The 19,054-nt window shown below is 42.9% G+C and overlaps 3 protein-coding genes and 1 non-coding gene across 9 annotated transcripts; 2 read left to right on the top strand and 2 right to left on the bottom strand.

The window, feature by feature from the left end:
- Nucleotides 1–123: 123 nt before the first annotated feature.
- On the top strand, nt 124–4,803 carry LOC112893732 (protein EXECUTER 2, chloroplastic). Its single transcript, XM_025961198.1, has 11 exons — nt 124–455; nt 530–646; nt 813–878; nt 1,210–1,316; nt 1,400–1,481; nt 1,600–2,319; nt 2,896–3,016; nt 3,097–3,248; nt 3,326–3,400; nt 3,617–3,709; nt 4,267–4,803. The coding sequence occupies exons 1-11, from the start codon at nt 204–206 to the stop codon at nt 4,366–4,368; spliced, it is 1,887 nt and encodes a 628-aa protein (XP_025816983.1). The 5' UTR covers nt 124–203; the 3' UTR covers nt 4,369–4,803.
- A 205-nt stretch (nt 4,804–5,008) lies between these two features.
- TRNAE-CUC lies at nt 5,009–5,081 on the bottom strand. The gene has a single exon. It is a non-coding gene; the product is annotated as a tRNA-Glu (tRNA).
- A 936-nt stretch (nt 5,082–6,017) lies between these two features.
- On the bottom strand, nt 6,018–9,737 carry LOC112894033 (probable glycosyltransferase At3g07620). Of its 6 annotated transcripts, none has more exons than XR_003228936.1 (8): nt 9,331–9,737; nt 8,843–8,965; nt 8,556–8,594; nt 8,392–8,481; nt 8,167–8,300; nt 7,370–7,718; nt 6,346–7,174; nt 6,018–6,242 (listed from the first exon to the last, which is right to left on the bottom strand). XR_003228936.1 is itself a non-coding variant. In XM_025961603.1 (8 exons), exons 1-8 carry the CDS (start codon nt 9,709–9,711, stop codon nt 6,664–6,666), a joined length of 1,509 nt encoding a protein of 502 aa, XP_025817388.1. In that variant the 5' UTR covers nt 9,712–9,737; the 3' UTR covers nt 6,525–6,663. The 6 variants fall into 6 exon arrangements, 5 of the variants coding, with proteins under 5 accessions (XP_025817384.1, XP_025817386.1, XP_025817387.1 ...); XM_025961603.1 differs by lacking the exon at nt 6,018–6,242 and having other exon boundaries at nt 6,525–6,690; nt 6,809–7,174; XM_025961604.1 differs by lacking the exon at nt 6,018–6,242 and having other exon boundaries at nt 6,560–6,693; nt 6,809–7,174.
- A 2,728-nt stretch (nt 9,738–12,465) lies between these two features.
- On the top strand, nt 12,466–15,397 carry LOC112895175. Its single transcript, XM_025963082.1, has 4 exons — nt 12,466–12,784; nt 14,446–14,540; nt 14,659–14,765; nt 14,950–15,397. Exons 1-4 carry the CDS (start codon nt 12,604–12,606, stop codon nt 15,056–15,058), a joined length of 492 nt encoding a protein of 163 aa, XP_025818867.1. The 5' UTR covers nt 12,466–12,603; the 3' UTR covers nt 15,059–15,397.
- Nucleotides 15,398–19,054: the final 3,657 nt, after the last annotated feature.

Raw genomic sequence — 19,054 nt, 5'->3', positions numbered from 1 at the left:
AAAAGAAAACAACAGCGGCGGCGGCGGCCCATTTAGCAGTGGGAGAGGGAGCACGCGAGAAGCAACGACATGCCAACAATGCTGGTGGGCCCCCGCTCCTGGCTAGCTCGCTCGCCACTTTCCAATCAACTCAGGCCCGACCTCCTTATCTGAATCGCGTGCCAGCCAGCTCTCTGCCCGCTGTGCCCCACCCACCCATCGCCATGTCCCCCGCGGCCACCGCGTGCGCCACGCCGGCGGCGGCGCGCCCGCCCCTCAACACCGTCCCGGCCCGCCGCTCGCCGCCCTCCGCCGCGCGTCCGCCGTCCGCCGCCCCCGCCCCCGCCCGCCGCGCCGCCGGCTGCTGCTTCTGCACCGCGGCCTCGGCGTCGTCGCCCTCCACCTGGGACTGGACCCGATGGAGCCGCCACTTCGACGAGGTCGAGCAGGCGGAGAGCTACGCGTCCCTCCTACAGGTAATCGCCAATTCATCACCCTCGAGCCGCTAATCGAACCAATCTGATGATACGCTCCTGCCCCGGCCGCGCAGTTCCAGCTGGAGGAGGCGGTGGAGAACGAGGACTTCGCCGAGGCCGCCAAGCTCAAGCGGACCATCCTCGAGGCCACCGGCAGCGACACCGTTGCCCACGTTATGGCCGAGCTCAAGGTCCGTCACTGCTGTGATATGACGGCCATCCTGTTTCATCACCGATTTTGGACTGAGATGTGTCAGCCCTTATGTTCTAGTTTCATTTCCCGCAGATTTAGATTTGATTGGTCTAACTATTATATTTGTTCTCTTGTATTGCTCTCGCTCTTCCTGACTCTTGCAGAATGCTATAGAGGAACAGCGGTATCAGGATGCATCAAGGTTGTCAAGGCTTGCTGGAACCAGCTTGGTAATTACTAAGTCCCTTATCACATATTGCCATTTCTGGTGCCTTTCGATTGCCAGTTATATTCAGCAACATAGCTTTCTAGAGTCAGGTTTAGCGCCTCCTGATCTCCCTTGCTAAACAAAACCATTTATATGGCAAAACGCCAATCTCCTTATAAAATTGGTAAGCAAGACCAAGATAATGTCCTGCGGCCTTAGGTTGCTTTAACGGAGCGGTATCACCATGGATGAACCAAGATTAGCCAAAACCATATGTATCATTAAGAAAGGCACTTTTGATGTGACCCCACAAGAATTGTGGTTGGGATGGATTCTAACCATTTTTGTTTCAGGTAGGTTGGTGGGTGGGATATGCTAAGGACACTGATGACTCCATTGGGAGAATTGTGCGAATAAGCCCTGGTGTTGGGAGATATGTGGCTAAGAGCTACAGCCCAAGGTGGTTTCTCTCAGTTCATAGCTCAATATTATAAGTTAAAATCAGGCAAGAGTTCCAACTTACCAAATACTCCTTTTCTGAAGGCAATTGGTGACTGCATCTTCAGGGACTCCATTATTTGAAATTTTTCTTGTCAGAGAAAATGATGAGACATATACTATGAAGGTGCGGTGATCAAAGTGATATTCATCCGTACTGTAATATTTATGCATTTGTCAAGAAATCAGAAGAAACTCTCTGTTATGCACAGTTTTGATATTTGTCTTTACGAAAAATTAGACAGGTGGTACACTTGCGACCAACAAAAGGAACTTCAAGTGCATCATCCATATCAGCGATAGCTACAGAAGGTCCAGCTAAGGTGGAGAATGAAAGTTCATCAGAAAGTAGTGCTATGTCTGATAGCGTTACAGAGGAAGCAAGTACAGATACTACGGTAAAAGGAAGTGAGGATGTTGAGGAGAAAGAACAAGATGTTGGTAGCAACAAGGATAGTAGTGTTGAAGGATTAAAAAGTGTTTTGAATTTTTTCAAGTCTCGGATTCCTGAATTCAAAGTTCAAGTAATAAATATAGATGTGTCTGAGGAAACTGAATTGGCTGCAAATTCATCGGAAGAATTAGTGCAAGATGATGTGAAGAGCACATCAGAAAACTCTTTGGAAGAGACTACCGCTGAGGAACTCGAGCAGGAGGAAGATGTTTCAGAAGAAGATATGGATGAAGAAAGTAAAAGTACGGAGGTGAAGCTTTTCATCAGTGGAGTGGTTCACAACAAAGAAGATGCTGGAGCAAAATCATATGTTCGAGTTCCAGCTGAAATAAATAACATGGAAAAGGACTCCTTTGAGCTTTACATACCTGGAAAAGGTTCTGACCGAGATCTGGCTGAAACAAAGGCTGCAAAACAGAAAGTTGCCGATATGGCAGCCAAATTAGCATCAGAGCTTATGCCATCTGATGTCGCAAAGGCATTATGGGGCACAACCAAGAGCTCTTCAAAGGTAGGAATGAGTTAAAGACATTGGCTTAGTTATATATGTCGCGACTTTGAATATTATGAATATGAGATATACTCAAGTACATCAATGTTTGTTCACAGTTTGGTTAAACTCTTATGATCCATGTACAGAAATTCTGAAAGTTTCTAAGCATTAAGGACTTTCATGTCATTCTAGAGGTCTTTGTCCCTAGTTACTGTCCTAGTTTAGGATGTTACTACTACATCAGTAGCCTTGCATGCCTTCCAGTATAAGCAAGCATGATTGCTTGCCCTGTATATAAAGTTACAGAAAGCTTGGGGGAACTGGCTGCAAGCTGTTTCCAACATCTCTTGGTCTCTAGATTTTGTTTCTTACCCAAAAAGAACTAGTAATTGCTACTTGCACCAATTAACGTTCTACATCTTATTATTTCCTCCTTAGACTGTTGGTGCTATCAGATGCTATATTCTGAGAATTTCTTGATTTAGGATAGTCTGGTGCTTTTCTGTTATGGTAACTGTCTTTTGCCACCAGTTTTTCAAATCACGTTTCTATTCTTGCAAGCAAGTTAACTGACAAATGGCATGATAACTACAGATAAATAAAGAAGTTCAGGAGCTTTTAAGGCTTACATTAAGCAAGGCCCGAGTCAAGCTGACCGAGAATACCATTTTTAATCGGATCATTACGGACACTAACAGCACAGATCCATTTAGTGGTAAAGTTTTCTCAGCTAAACTGATGACCTATTCTTGTATAGTCTGATACAGTGGTTTTCTCATTCCGGGCTTCATGTAGGTCTCTATGTGGGAGCATTTAGTCCATATGGGCCAGAAATTGTGCAGCTCCGTCGGAAGTTCGGCCACTGGAACAGTACCGATGATGTTGAGTTTTTCGAGTACGTTGAAGCAGTAAAGTTGACTGGTGATCTGAGTGTCCCTGCTGGCCAGGTTTGCATTCTCTTTTTTTAAAAAAAGATTGTTAATCAGGCTCCCATGGTCCCTTTACTGATCATAGTTTGTAACAGATAACATTCCGTGCTAAGATTGGGAAGGGAAAGCGTCTTGAGAATCGTGGCGCATACCCAGAGGAATTTGGTGTGGTAAGTTCTGTCTGCATATCTGAGTGTTTACTATATGTTTTAACTCAGACGCTAGTTTGGTATATTGTGACAATTGAAAGTCACTTGCTTTAGTTAGATTCACAAGTTCTGTTCTGAGGAATATCTTAGTGCTCTCAAGTCTTGAGCTGTATGTCACATGCAACTTTCTCATTCTAGAATGAAGTTTCATTCTTTTCTTTTTCTTTTTCTTTGCAGATTGCCAGTTATAAAGGTCAGGGTAGAATAGCACAACCTGGATTCAAAAATCCTCGATGGGTGGATGGTGAGCTATTGGTGCTCAATGGCAAGGTAAAATGAAATATCAACAGTGGTTCCTTTTCATTTGCTTGTGCAGTGCTCCTGAAATTGGTATTAAGTAGTAACTGCAGGCATAATATCGAACCTGACATGCCATAACTTACAGTTTGGTTTATGGTGAAATCACTTGTGTTGTCTTTTTGGGAACTTATAGAATGTGGAGTTATATAGACAGGACACAATCTTTTGAAACACCAATATGTTACCAGGAGACGTAATTCCCAGGTTAGCTCACCTCACTCACGTGGGCAAAGCTAACCATGCCAGCCTGGGTGAGCTGTATCCACGCGCTTGTGACACGTGGCAGCAAGGAAAATCTCATCCTAACCCTAACCTTGCCCGCACAGACCAAAAGACAGCTGCCTATCCAAACACTTCGGTGTTCAGTATTTTTTTTTTGCAAATTAGAAAAATTGCATGAAGGTGTTTACATAGCTAGAGAACAACATCCCGCCAGACGATTTGGAACTGTTTATACAATTTACCTATTTCCTTCAGAATTTCGTGTTGTTGTATGTTGCCCTTGACATGCAATGCATATTTTGCAGAGTACAATCCCACACCTTGGAGGTGCCGAGCTTGGTTTCCTGTACAGCGTACCCGAGCAGAGTTTTCTGGTTCTCTTCGACCGGCTTAATCTTCCTGAGTAACGAGACTGCCGAAATGTGCTGATTCTCACATGCAAATTGCATCAACAGTTGAACACAGAGGGCACCCTTAGTTTCAAGCGATTGAACAGGTCACCTGCGGCTTTTTCCTGTCAGCCTCCGAGCTTCCCTGACATGCCTGCTTCCTCTTCTCCGCTCCTACTTGGCAGGAGCTGATCTGCCTGGCTCCATTCAGAGAGTGAGGAAAGCTGGCCTCGTTGGTCGGAACTAACGGAAGAGTCTTGATATGATAGAATACCATGTTATGCTCCCAAATGACGCAGTATAGATGTGTATTTTTGTAAGAGCACTGTAAGAGCGTGACAGTTTTGTGAGTTGTTCTTTTTTCCTCCGTTGCTTTCATTGAGCTAGGGAAGGAAACCAAAATAAACAAACCCATTCTGCTAATAAGATAATAAAACGGCCTATGTTATGATATGACTTGCTTATGAAAATGATGGATGACCCATCAATCTGTACGTTTTCATTCTTTTATTGTGGGCATGGCGCTGTCCTAGGTTTTGATGTTGAGTTCCGGAAAGGATGAAAAATAGACATAGGGTCGTTACCCGTTACCCCGCTCAATGGTGCACTTCGTCAGTGGGTCAAAGAAATAATTAGCAAAACCGAGCATGGAAAAAGATTCCGTTGCCGGGACTCGAACCCGGGTCTCTCGGGTGAGAGCCGAGTATCCTAACCAGCTAGACTACAACGGATTGTTGCTTTGGTAGTAAGATTTTTTTTATTTATATATAAAAACTATCGCCCCGGTCCCAACATATTTTCCTGGTCTAGTTCCAGTGTACCGTAGAGATCTTCGGACTTCAGAGTGGGGTAGGGAACACCCAGGCGCTGAACGGCAGACACGAGATCAGGGGCGGGCTCAGAATTTGAAAGGTGGGTATTTAAAATTTGAAAGGGTGTATAACTTTTTAACAGGCTAATTACATATTAATACAATATAATTGAGTACCGACAATATAAATTATACGCTTGAAATGTTCAATATATAGAAATTGTGTAAATTGCAATAATATCTTTTACAAAATATGGACGAACTTAACATTCCTAAGCTAACTTTGATTGTAAAAGGCAGGCTCGGTCAGAGCTCGCACCCTTGCCATCCTCGTGCTGGCCGCAACTCGCGCACCTCGCTGCTGGCCTACTCGGTGCCTCGCCACACGCTGCCTTAGTTGCCACCTCGCGCCCTCGTTGCGGCCGTCATAGGCGCGCCAGCTATAGTTGCGGCTGGGGAATCGGGAGCGAGTAGACCTATAGAGACATGGGCAACCGGCACGGAGGGGGGAGGGGGGTGGGTTGGGGGTGTTCGACCCATCTGGGGTTGGTCTAAGTCAGGCCGGCTTTGACCGGCCCACCAATAGGCTTGAGTGGTAGCTTGGGCCATCAGTGAGAGAGAGAAGGTGGGCTACTACGTAGATTCAAAGTTTATTTGGTGCCTATGTGATGTTCATTTTTTGCTTCATATACTTAAGAAACACTACATATATAATTTTTTTGCCCGAAATAATGGGTATTCAGTTGAATACCCTTATACAATGTAGGCCCGCCCCTGCACGAGATACAGCATAACGTGAGATCACGAGGGAATGAGGAAAAAAGGACCAGTTTCCACCCAAAAAGGTGAGTCGGGATAAGTTGCGACACATTTACTCCTCACAAAAGCAAACTTGCCTTCTTCCTGTTTTTTCGCCAGTTACAATGTTTCCAGATCTCAGCATCCTATCCCGTCCCCCAGTTAAAAAAATGAAAGGATTTTAGAATCTTTCAGAAAAGGAACGTCTTCACATGGTTACCAATCGTCGCTTCCCAGTTTTCCTCAACGCTTTTACATCAAACTGATCCATCAGGGAAATTACCTGTAATGCAAAACTTACAAACTCTTAGCCGCTCCTATATGCAACTGTATTATCCACAGATTATGTCAGGTTCTATTGTCAGATTGCTATCTCCATTCATCACCTTCAGTGAGTAACAGCTGCAGTGACCAAACCACCATCCAAATAATACCACATCAGCTGCTTCCTTCAGACCAAGGTCACACACCAGAAATGGATCAGCTGAGAGCCAACAACCATCACATGAAATTGAGGTATGTGGAGGATAGGTTCTAATTGATTTGCATCTGATTTACCCTGCTAAACCAAACTGAGTGTAGTATCATGTGGAAAATGTCGTACTTGATGGGATTTGGATGCCACAGAAAATGCCTCTGCACCCTTTTCACATTTGATTGCAGGGTGATGTATCGACTCTCGGGTATTGCAAGCAGGATCTCCTTTAGCTTAGGTACATCCTTCTCCAGTACTACCACAGAGAACGCACTCCAGTTGAGTGAATCATCGAATGGAAGCACAAAGTTATCGGCAATTATTACTGGAACACAGTCATAGTATATTGCCTCGACTATCCTTGGGCTATTTACCTCATATCCCATGGGACAGATACAGTACTTGCTCGACTTCATATGCTGAACATAATTCCTCCTCCTAGTGATTCGGTGTGGCAGCCGACTATATATTCTCATATCTGCATCCTTGTCACCCCAATACTTGAGAAGTACAGGTCGAACTCGACCGTGCATCTGCCCTGCAAAGAAGGCAAGGATAGTTCTCTGCGCAACTGGTCTCCCCCCAATATCTCTTAGAGGTCTTCTTGGTGCTCTAAGAAATGTTTCTGGAAGGGAAACGTCTTTACCACGGATAAAAATTCCTTCAGAGAGGTCTGCATTGCAGAGAGCTTTAATTGTGTTCTTCCGCAATTCATCATGCAATTTGGTTGTGTAAGGCCCCTGTGAGAAAAGACAATGTCAGGAACATAAATTGATTTCAAGTTTCAAATGTAAATCTCTGGTTTACTGGATAGTTGATCAAACATTTTCTAAAAAAAAGTTGATCAGATAAGAGTAAAAAATGGCATTAATTAAAATCCATATTTATATGATGGTCATTTAAAGAAGAAGAAAAATACAGTGTAGAAAACATACCCAGTCGTGGCAGGCAACAAAGAAATGATCAGCTCCTTTTGTCCTATTCCAATATGGGTACTTGGCAGAGATCATGTCAATGTAATTTTTGACGAAGATAGACAGGGGCTCGATAGTATTTGAGCCAGGCACATAAAGATTATGCTCCAGTTGACGAGAGCTATATGGGAGATAGAATAAATGGGCTCTATTTGGATCTCTCACAACAAAATTCTGGTTTGCCTCCATCAATTTCATGAACCACCCCTCAGATGCATAGATGCCTTTCAATTCTGGGGAATGAAAAATAGGTTTTGCTCCATCATGATATACGAAAACCTTGAGAAGTTTCTCCATCAGTTCATAACTCCTGGAAGCATGAGTTGAGCACATTTAATAAGAACTACTGAAATGAAACAGCCAATGCAGCCCAACATACAAACAGTAGTGTGATAAGTTAGAAACACAATGTATCATATTAGGAACTTAAGTTATCATTGCAGCTTCCTTTATTTGGTATTTCAGATCACATGCTGAACATCCAATGTACAGGTGGTTGACAGAATTGTACATCATAAATGCAGGCGATTAACGAAGTATTCCAGTAAGAACATATGTAAGTCGATAAAATAGAACAACTCCACTTCCACTAAGCGATCCTAGTGTCAACTGTCAAGCAAATTAAAAAATAGTTACCCTTATGAATGGACGAACAAATAAGAATGTTGTTTACCACAGAACTGAGCCTTCCATCCTTGGTCAGGAATTATGAAACACATGAATTGCAAGTAAGACAAGAAGCCAAACCGATGCCTTACCTTTTAAAAATGGACACATTCCGGAACAGGGGTGCATATAGATCAGGGTCATCCGATGTCAATGGTGCATTAGTGATCTCTTTCTTTGCATATATAAGCTCTTCGTCAGCTGCTGTTGACCAAAGTGGTGCCTGCTAAATTCACGAGCCAAGAAAAGTATTCTTACGATATTGATTCCTAATACTAAAAACTTAAAGTGTATACTAAAAGAGGCAAAGCATCAACCTCTGGCCTTAGAGGCAGAACAGGTTTTCTATCAATGTCATGTTCTCCATTGACATCAGAACTCATTGTAGGCAAACCAGTAGAAATGGGCTTCACAAGTAAGGAGATTAAGAAAAATATAACATTTAGCTGCCAAACAAAAACTTCCATGATTAGATATGTACCTCTTGGAGAAAAGGAGCTGGATCTTTTGGTGGATTTCCCTGAAGTGTCAGTAACCTTTTATTAGAAACTGTTAGAGAAAACATGATTTCTTTTTAAAAGAACAGTTTTCAAGCAGTTTCCTATTTGCATGAATTTGAAAAATAACACAACATGCAACAACTAAATGCACATGTATGTCCCGGAATTATGTTAAAAATAAATATATGCATAACTTGACTAAATAGAGCATACCACGACATGCAATGACATTCATAGAAGAAATGTCAATTTTTGCAGTGATTGATACCTTTATCTCAGGACGTTCGGGTTCCTCCATTGAACCATCATCAAAATTCTCTGCAGGCGAAGGTGAAGGGACCAAAAACATAGAAGGGGCTGGTGTTGGTTCAATCCCGCCTGACAAATTAGTCTGCAAACAGACAGTTCGTTTTATGCAATCAAATTCAATGGCATCCCCATTCGCTTGATTTACATGCACACTGAATATAAAAGATATTTTATAAGCTGCTACTAAATCGAGTTTCATTAGAATTCCCAAAAATGCTCTTAAAATATGCTACGATTATAACAGGGTTTACACCTTATGTACTCGGGGCTTCAAAAGTTGCCACCAAGCAGCTGTTGATTTGCAATTGAAATTCCACGTAGGTTGGTCAAATTTCTCCAAGTAGACTAAATTTCCAATTAAGCAATGGCAAACAAGCACCATTTATCCATTAAAAGGTTGTCATTTTTCTTTCCAAGCCCTCCTTACAACGGAAACCAAGCACCTACCTCACCGAGGCAAGAAAGCGGCGCTTCGGCGGGTGAAGGCGAGGAGGAGGCGCCCGCCAAGCTTCCCGCCACGACCGTTTCCTCGCGGGACCCACCTCGGAAGGGACCCATTAGGTAAGCGCGCTGCCGGCTGGGGTCCTCCGCGACCGGGGCGGCAGCCAGGAAGAGCGCGAACGCCGCGGCAGCGGCGCAGACCACGACTACGCGGCGCCGGGACAGGAAGCTCCGCGCCGCAGGGGGATGCGGCGGGTTGGCGTGGTGCGGCATTGCGGAGGATGCAGCCGCGGGAGAAGGGGTACGGACGGCGGCACTGGGAGGTAGAGGGGCGGCGACGTCGGTGGGGCCGTGAGGGGTTTCTGTGCCGTTTGCGCGTCTCGTCATCTCTGGGAGAAACCGGTGGGTGGGAATTGACAGTGTTGCCCTCGGTGCCAACAAAACTTTTCCTGCCTTAGGAAAAGGCTAAGGGCGGCCACAACGTGCTTCAACAGCGGTTTTTATAGCCCTATAAAAACCGGCTCCACGCTGTGGAAGGTGACAATAGGAAGGGAATCTCTTACAATTAAATTATACTCCCTAATTATTTTCCACCAGTAAATTTAAAAGTCTGTTTGGATTAGTGGTTAGCATACTAAAATTATAAACGGTTTGGTCTAAGGGCAAAGACCAATATATTTGAAGCAAGTAGTTCGTGTAGATAGGATCCATATAAAGTGATCTTTAGTTGTTATTCTTTGCACAATATTGAAGCAAAAGAATATAGTAGGTTGGATCCCACAATTGAGTAAAAGTCAATGTTCAAGCAAGTATGGAGAGAGATAATAAATAAGGAGAGAGATTAATATTTTTTTATGGGCTGCCCAAATACATACGGTACCGTTTTACTATGGACTACTATATAGGCTGGTTGTACAATGTATTTAGATAGGTTTGAGTATTGGTTTATTCTCTGTGGACCACTTTCGAGTCCCATTTCGGTCACCCTAATAATACTGTAAAAGAATAATTATGTGAGGAGGTCAAGAAAAACGTAACTATCGTGAGCGTCCTTCTATCTTCTGTATTCCATGCAGTTAAGGGGATGTTTGGATTCAGAGGCTAAATTTTTGTCCAGGTGACATTAAATGTTTGGATGCTAAATAGAGAGATTAAACATGAGCTAACACGGAGCTAATTCACGAGACGAATCTATTAAGCTTAATTAATCTATCATTAATACATATTTACTGTAGCACAACATGATCATGGTCAAATCAATTTAATGAATTCATCTCATGAATTAACCTTCATTTATGCAATTAATTTTATAATTAGACTATAATATTTTTAATTGGTGTCAAATATCCGATGGACTATAAATTTAGTCAACCGACCATAGCTCGAGTTGAGCAGCCATCCACTAGCCTCGCGTGCCGTGGCCACCGTTCGTTGCTCCCGCGCCCACGCCTATGCGCTCGCCCGTCGTCCGGACCCCCACCCGTACTTCTCTTCCGCCCTGCCGGCTTGACGAGCTTCCAGTGTGCCTTTTCCTCCCCACCGGTGTGACCGCGTGAATGCTGCGCACTTTAACCGCGTTTCGACCGTCGAGATTGTCTGCATCCACGCCTCGCCGCCGCTGATACCTACTTGCTGCTTGCCTGCGGCTGCCTTGCCCGATGCTCACCAGCCGGCTGCCGATGGCATGATCTGCCCGTCCACTGCTGCTCGTCGTCTGTTTCATCGTTTGGAGCAGTTCCCAAAAACTAAATGGATTAAGGATAAAACTGTGCACAAGAGGAAGCAGTAATGCATATGATTCCGGCTTGCTTGCTTTAGTTTATCTATATGCAGAGTGCTCGATCTGGTTGTCAGACTTGTACATGAACTCACTGTGTGAGCGAGAAGGCTGTGATGCATAGATGATGAGCACACAGATACGTGTGATGGGATCGCCACCTCCGAAGTGAACGGTCGGAGGTCCTGGCTGAGCCAAGCCAGCACGAAAGACCATAATAATAACCTCCGATCTCTTTTGCTGCCTCTCGCTGTATCGTCCTTGGCAAGGAACAATGGCCAGGATGTCGAAGATCTTCAGTGTCCCGGCATGAGTGAACTAGAGACGGTAACCTCCGACCTCTGGCCGAAGGTCCGCGACTACGAAGAGGAAAGCCGACCTCGGGCGTGAAGATCCTCAAGAGTGATAAAATTTAACTCGCAGTTTGAAGCATGAATGAAGAAAGAAGCAAGCCGGTCGGAGGTTATCTTCGATATTACATGAGAAACGTGGTCCGGTAGGAGTAGATAATTTATATACTCCAAATCTGAAAAATACTCTTAAAGCTGGAATACCTCTCGAATTGCGGGCAGGTAGAGGTATTGTGATAATTACGTAACGGAGGTAGCGGAGTTTAAATATTTTATCTTTTTACAGTAATCGGGATGATTTTTTTAAAATTTTGTAAGTGCTATAAGATTATTCTATCATTTTTTTATTTTCTGTTTATAGTCCTTCAGATGGTGGATCTATAATTGTAGCGGAGCCGCTTGCCGGTATCTTCGTGTAGTATTTAAAATAGATATTATATTACTGAAAGAAAATATAGTTGTATTTTTATGCATAAGATATTACAGGAAACTAAGGTTCTATTTGGATCTATGGACTAAACTTAGGCCTAAAGTTTAATTCATTAGGTGATCCAAACAGGTGACTAAATTTTGAACTAAAGTTTAGTTTCATCCCAAATAAATTTAGTCCATTAGTCCATAAAACCCATCTAATTTGGACTAAAGTATAGTTTCACCCATTTATATGTTTTAAATGATTTACTACCTAAAATTTAGTCCATGGATCCAAACGCATGGACTAAAATTTAGTTACCTAGTATTTAATCATCCAATATTTAGTTCGAACTAAATTTTAGTTTCAGATGATTCAAAATAGGACCCCTAATGAATAACATTACAGAGGAGCCAAACATGATCTGAGAGTGACATTGAGACCGCTCAAGATGCCTATCCCGTGGACCCGTTCGCCGTTCCCTTTCCCGGACAGCATTCTTCTCCGAAGTTCCAAACGCCACAATTAGTTTTTCTTAAAAAAAAATCCAAACGCCATAATATATTCTCCCCTCTTCTGCTCCCAAAACCCTAGCCCACTTATCAGAGAAAACCAACCCTATCCTTTCAGAAAAAAAGAAAAGAAAAGAAAAGCAACCGTACCCCAGAAGCATCGAGAGAGAGAGAGAGAGAGAGAGAGAGACAGAGAGAGAGAGAGAGAGAGGAAGCCGCCAACCAACCATGGCGATTGGCCCCCGTTTCCTCCGCTGGATGTTCACGGACGTCGCAGTGGTGGTCGGCGGCGTCCGGATGGAGCGGGAAGACGTCCTGGTGGTGACGAACCTCGCGGGAGAAAGGCTGCCGACTGCCGACCCAAGCGGATCTGTAGTCATAGAGAAGTTCTTGCGTGCTAACAACTGTGGTAATCCACTCTGTTCCTTCCCTTTCTAGCAAGTTATAATTTTTATGGGTATCCAGATTCCGGTTTCAGCTCTCAGAGCTGCAAACGAGTCCTTTTGTTGCTCCCCTCCCTTCCTCTATCCGTGGACATGAAACGAATCTTTTCTAGGGTTTGCTCGATCCAAGATTCTGAGTTTGGTAGAGCAAAATTGGTAATCAGACCTCTGTTTTTTATTCTTCTGTTTACGGGATTAAAGATTGGCTTCTACTCCTGCCTCCCTAATCAAAATCTGGTTTAGTTTCCAGCATCCCCATCTTGTCCTATTAATTTCGCACGCAGTTGAGGAAAACGTCTGTACTGGCTACAAACCTGGGGGGAAACAGTAGGAAACAACCGATCGCGCCGAGAACCTCTGATTGACACCCAGAGGTTCTGCCTTTTTGAATTGATAGGATCATGATTTTGTATCAAATAGTTGGCTTCTTTGATCTGAAAGTTTTGGGGTTCTTCGGGCACGCCACATCAACCTTTCCGATATAAAAAATTCGTCACTACAATTGAAATTTTAAATTCGAGATTGGCAATTTAATTTATTGTCACTGGTTGTGGGATCTGAAAGTCAAGCTTCACAAATTCTGATGTTAGTGATGTGGATCACTGCTGAAAATTTTAACCCATCATAATCCATAGATGGAAATCTTGGTAGTAGTAACATAACTGAGTTAATGTCCCCATGAACATCTGTCCTAAAATTAGTGGGCCTCTTGGTTCTTGTAACTTTTTTTGAGATAAATTTATGTATGGCATCGTTATGCTGTTGATTGATGACAGTTCTTTCAATCGCAAATCACAGACTAATTGGTCAATGTGACTGACATCACAGGACTAAGAATTGACCTCCGCAGCCCTTTCCCCATCCAGAAGGCATATTTAAACTTGTAATTTACCGTTTGAAAAGCATTATAGGTCCTCACTGTACAGGAGTTTGATAATGCTTCGCAAGGGTGCAGTCAGAAATGGCCTGCCAGCCAGGGCTGGGCCAGACAGCTGCTGGGCTAGTTGAAACTGGGCCAAATTATATTGTTTTTGGTCTAAATACTACATAGATTTATATGAGATGAATTAGGCTATTAAATAGCATGCCCAGCAAGGGGCCTGGTTCCACCCCTGATGATTCTTCTTCATTTTAAACATTGCCTGCTTTTCTGTGATACCTAACTGTCCCATGGCTGCAGTTAATATTGAATTTTTTTAAAGATAGATTTTTTCAGTACTTCTCTGACTTATCAGTGTATTTAATGTTGATTCTGTGCAAATCTATTCATTCAGCAGATATGCTCCATAGCATGTATAGACCCTGAACCTGTTACAAACCTGTTTGGAATTTCCTCCCATTCCTACTGAACTGAAATATTTATGGCATATTTTTTCAAAGTGATGTGTTACCATATTGAACCTTAGGCCACGTCTTGTCCCCTACATCGGGTAGAAATGGATGGCCAAATATTTGTTTTGGGAATGCTTTGTTGCAATGTTGTACAAATTATTCATAGCGTTGGGATATTCCAGAGATGGTCACGCGAACCAACTCAATGTTCCAAAATGCCTGGCTTTCTACATCGTTACTTCTGTCCCGGACATCTCTAATTGTATTTAATATATACTGTTTTTGAATTGGTCAGTGATAGTTGCAAAGAAGGATTTTTCCAAACTGATAGTTTACTTCGGCAGTCCATGGACAGAGAATGCTCAGTACAAAATTTCTCAAGCTAAGCAGGTACATTTTTTCCGTAAAATATTCCTTTATTAATGTAACTTGCATAAGAAATGGGTGATCTCTCTGCAAATTTAAGTCTGTTTGAAATTATTAGGACAATGTCATATGATGACTGCAGAGGCATGTGTTGATCTTGGTGTATCGAGGGGACAAGATGAGTGCACTGAAACATGTGAATGCACTTCTTGGAGGCGAGGTTTCATTTTTCAGTGATGACTTCGAAAGGTTTGCACTTTTTGAATGTATTTCTATGCATTCCTTTGTTGCAATTGGGATTTGTTAATAAATCTTACAATGAATGAAGAAATCAAGCCATCAGAAGCCCATTCAAAGAGGCAACGTATATAATCTTTACAAAAATAAAGTGATTTCTAAAACTAACTTACCTTATTTTCTCTTCCAACTGCAGGTTCACTGGATCTAAGGTCTGCGTTGCCACTGATGGAAAACAAATTACAAATCATTCTCGCCGGTGCTTTGTAGTAGGACTGGATACTGTGGATAGGTTCATTAACTGAAAAGAAGTTCGTTTGCCTTTTCTCTTTCTGGTCCTTTTCTTTTTTCTATTTGTTTTTGGGGCATTATTTGTGTGGTTGCTCCCGGTTTGAAGCCTTATTATGCGTTTACCGTCATTTTTTCCACAGTGCATCATCGGCCTACTGTTCCCCAATGTTTACAACATTGCCCCTGGTTCTTAAGCCTAGTAGGGCAATTGTGAAAACAGTGGACAATAGGTGAATGGTGCAAAGTGAAAAGAGGCAAACTTAGGGTATGTTTGGGAGCACTCTACTCTAAAAAAAACTGCTCCACTCCACCAACTCTACAAAATTACTCTATAAAATTACCATCCAAACATAGATCCACGTTTTTTTCTGGAGTATCACAAGGGGTGCTCAAAAACATCAGTTTTGTACCAACTTATGGAGATAATTGTCCACCATGCCACTCATTTCAACGTACTGGTTCGATTACTCCTGCTCCTCCCCTCGTCTCGTTGCCACCTACCCCCCTCCCCTCCCAGCGCTCCTCCCCTCCCCTAGCGCAGCTGTCGCCCCCTGCCCCCTCCCCCAGCCGCGCTCCCCTCCCGTCGCTCCTCCCCTCCCCTAGCGCAGCTGTCGCCCCCTGCCCCCTCCCCTAGCGCCGCTGCCGCCCCTTGCCCCCCTCCCCTAGCGAAAATGGACGGCAGCGAGCACCGACGTCCACCCAATGAGTCAAATCCTTCATCAGCTCCTCCTAGCTCCTCCTCCTGGTTTGATTTTTGCCTCCCCCATGATTGCCAAAGGATTTTTGCGTCCTCCATGGCTGCCGGTGTTCGCTCTCCATTTATTCCGCCGGGCTCCTGTGGCCGGCCTTGGCGGCGGCGACCTCGGCGATGAAGTAGAGGAGCTAAGCTCCATCGGCGGTTGTGGCTCCATGGGCGGGGCAAGCGATATCCGTGGCCAGGCTGGATCAGGCGGCGTGGGTATCAAGGTAGAGGCAACCATGCAGATTATCAAGTTTTTGGACCTGATGAGAGGCTAAGAATCCATTTCAGTATGTAACACAAATTCATTTGTATCGTAAGTTCATAGTAGTGGCGCCTGGTTGCTCAGTCTAGCTTTGATGTCTTGATTGATAGGTTGTTTCTCTGTTTCAGAATATAGCTACATTTAGGTTTATCAAGTTAAATATTTTCAAGTTTTGACTTAAGAATTGAATCTTTTTTTTGTAAAGACTTAACAACGTAAAAATGATGTTAGTAGATTCATTATGAAACTGACTCATAATTTGTAGTTTTATCTATTTGAAATAAGTTATTCCTTTTGTTGGTCAGATAATAATGTTTGACCTAAATGTCAGCTGTATTCCGGATGGGGGAGTGTTGAAGTTGTAAAGGCTTGAATCAACTTTATAGTTACGATACAACAAATACTAAACGACGTAAGATTACTGTCATATGGAATTCTTGAGAACAAGGATTTTTTAACTAATATTACTTTAAAATGAATTGTAAAAAATGTAATATTTTAAATATTGTAATTGTAGTAGTCTGTTGGCTGCTGGGTGCCAGTAGCCTCCACGCGGTGGAACGAGATCCTCTAACGTGCTTCTAGGTCACCGACACGTGGGTCCGGACGCATATACATTTAGATTGTTTATCCTCCTTCAACGTTCTAAAAGAAACAGCAAATATAATTCAAACAATTGTGAAAACTTTAGGCAAAATGTAGTTCCTTAACTTTCATCATGGCCAATACAATCTCTCAACTTTGATCCGAGGGTCAACTTCATTCTTTAACCTTTTAAATATAGTCCCTCAACTTTGGTTTTTAGTCAAACTCATCCTTATATTAATATTATACTCTATAATAACATAATTATACTCCATTATAATATTAGATTTATGCAAAAAGTTCACTTTACCCTTAGCTCATTCCCCTTTAAATTCTGCAATAGTTTATTTTTTACTACAAAAATATTTAACCAATGCAAGTCACATGGTGTGGTGGCATCTATGAATTTAGAAACTGAACATTACAAGTATTTAATTTGGAACCTATAAGTTTACTTACCCATGCATCGCATTTTATTGCGGACGCATAGAGACTAAAATTAGACCTATTTACATCATCATATAAAATATTTACCCATGCATCCTATCGTGTTGCAGACATATAGAGAGTAAAATTATACGTACTTGTTGTGTAACTGTACCATTATATAAAATATTGCGAGAAGTTGAGCGAACATGATACAAATATTGGAAAATGAGGAGGAGGAATGAGCCAAGGATAAAATAGATTATTTATATTTATATCATGTTATTATAGAGTATAATGAACTATATTGGCCAATTTAAAAGTTGAGGGACGAAGTTGACCCTCAGATCAAAATTGAGGGACCAAAGTGTCTATTTTGCAAAACTTTACAAACATGCTATTTAGCATGTGTGCGTTTTATTTTGCATATACGATGGTCAGTTAGTTCTATATAATTGGTTTCATTCAGTTTAAAAAATGATTAAATTTTTTCTCGACATACATAGTTGGAAAATAGAAACGTAATTAAGAATTAAGAACTTTGCAAATATGCAGTAAAAATTGTTTACATTCTATTTTGCGCACATGATAATCTGTTCATGTCATCTATTTAGTGTTATTCAATTTCAACTCTCAAACATTCACTGCTTTGGAATTTCAGATTGGTTGTCCTCATTTAACCTTCCAAAAGAAATAGCAAACATACTCCAAAGTTCATCAAACTTTTCAAACATATTATTTAGAATGTGGATGTTCCATATTGCATACATGGACACAAGTTAGTCCTATACAATTAGTATTATCCAATTTTGAAAATAAAGAGTCAATGGGCCGTAGAAGGCTCATCAACAGCCCACCGCCACCGCTTGCCACGCCGCCGAGGTAGGAGAGAGGGTGGAGCAGCCGCTGGGGCTGGGAGGTGGGGGGGGGGGGAGCGGCCGCTGGCGAGGTTGCCGGCGGCCAGGGTGGTGGTTGAGGCGGTGGGGTTAGGGTTGCGGGTTGTCGGGCTTCCAATGACCGGTGGCTATAGAAGGGGGAGGTCGGGGCGGTGGCGGTCCGGCGGTGGTAGCAGTTCGGCCGGCCGATCAAGGCTGGATCCACAGTGGCGGTGGCTGGCGGCAGGGGCAAGAAGAAGGCCGAGGCTGCGGTGGCGAGGTGGTGGGCGGACGGCCCGCCGCTGGCCAGGGCGGTGGATAAGGAGGCGGAGGTGGCAGTGGTCAGGAGGAAGAAAATGAAGAGAAACGGAGAAGATGGTGGAGGATTATGTGATGATTTATATCCTAGTCACGTGGGTTACCCCTGCAGCCCCAACCCTTTCGGTCTTGAGGTGGGCCCAATCAGACCATGGATAGGTTGACAACCCTTTGAGCCAGCCCACATAGGCACCATGTTGGTGCACCAACGGGCCTGTCGGCTGGCCCAAAGCCGATAGCCCGGCTATTCTGGATTCCTATATATCTTCCTGACGATATTTGTTTACACATCTTCCGCTTTAAGATTCGCAAGTAATGTTATTTTGATGGACGAGATGGAATGCTTAGGCAGATGGGTGGAGGAAGTACGTTCGTATGCGGTCCATGCACGCCAGTACCTAGGCGGAGGTGTGTATTGCTGGACGATTTGTACTTTTGCTTCTCAAATTTCAAAATTGATTTTCTCTCTAGTGATGCATCCAAATTTAATTAAAGAAATGTTGAACAAGATTTAAAGAAATGCTGAACCCAGTGTTTGAAAATCTTTAATATGATATCTCAAAATTTACACATGTTTTCTTTTGAAAAAAAAAGTTAAATACCACCCATCACTAGTTTAGTTTTAAGGATATGACAAGAGCGACAAAGAGCATTAAGAAAACGAGCGACAAAAAAAAGTACTACCTGTCCCTGTCCATGTGACGATGGGCCTTATATATTATATTTATTAGCCGCGGAAGTTCATGCATATTCTTTGCAGTGTCATTATATATTAGCAAACCATATTGTTTTTCATTGCCCA

This window comes from Panicum hallii, chromosome 5, assembly GCF_002211085.1.
Source record: "Panicum hallii strain FIL2 chromosome 5, PHallii_v3.1, whole genome shotgun sequence".
NCBI lineage: Eukaryota > Viridiplantae > Streptophyta > Magnoliopsida > Poales > Poaceae > Panicum > Panicum hallii.
This window is presented reverse-complemented; position numbering and strand designations above follow the sequence as displayed.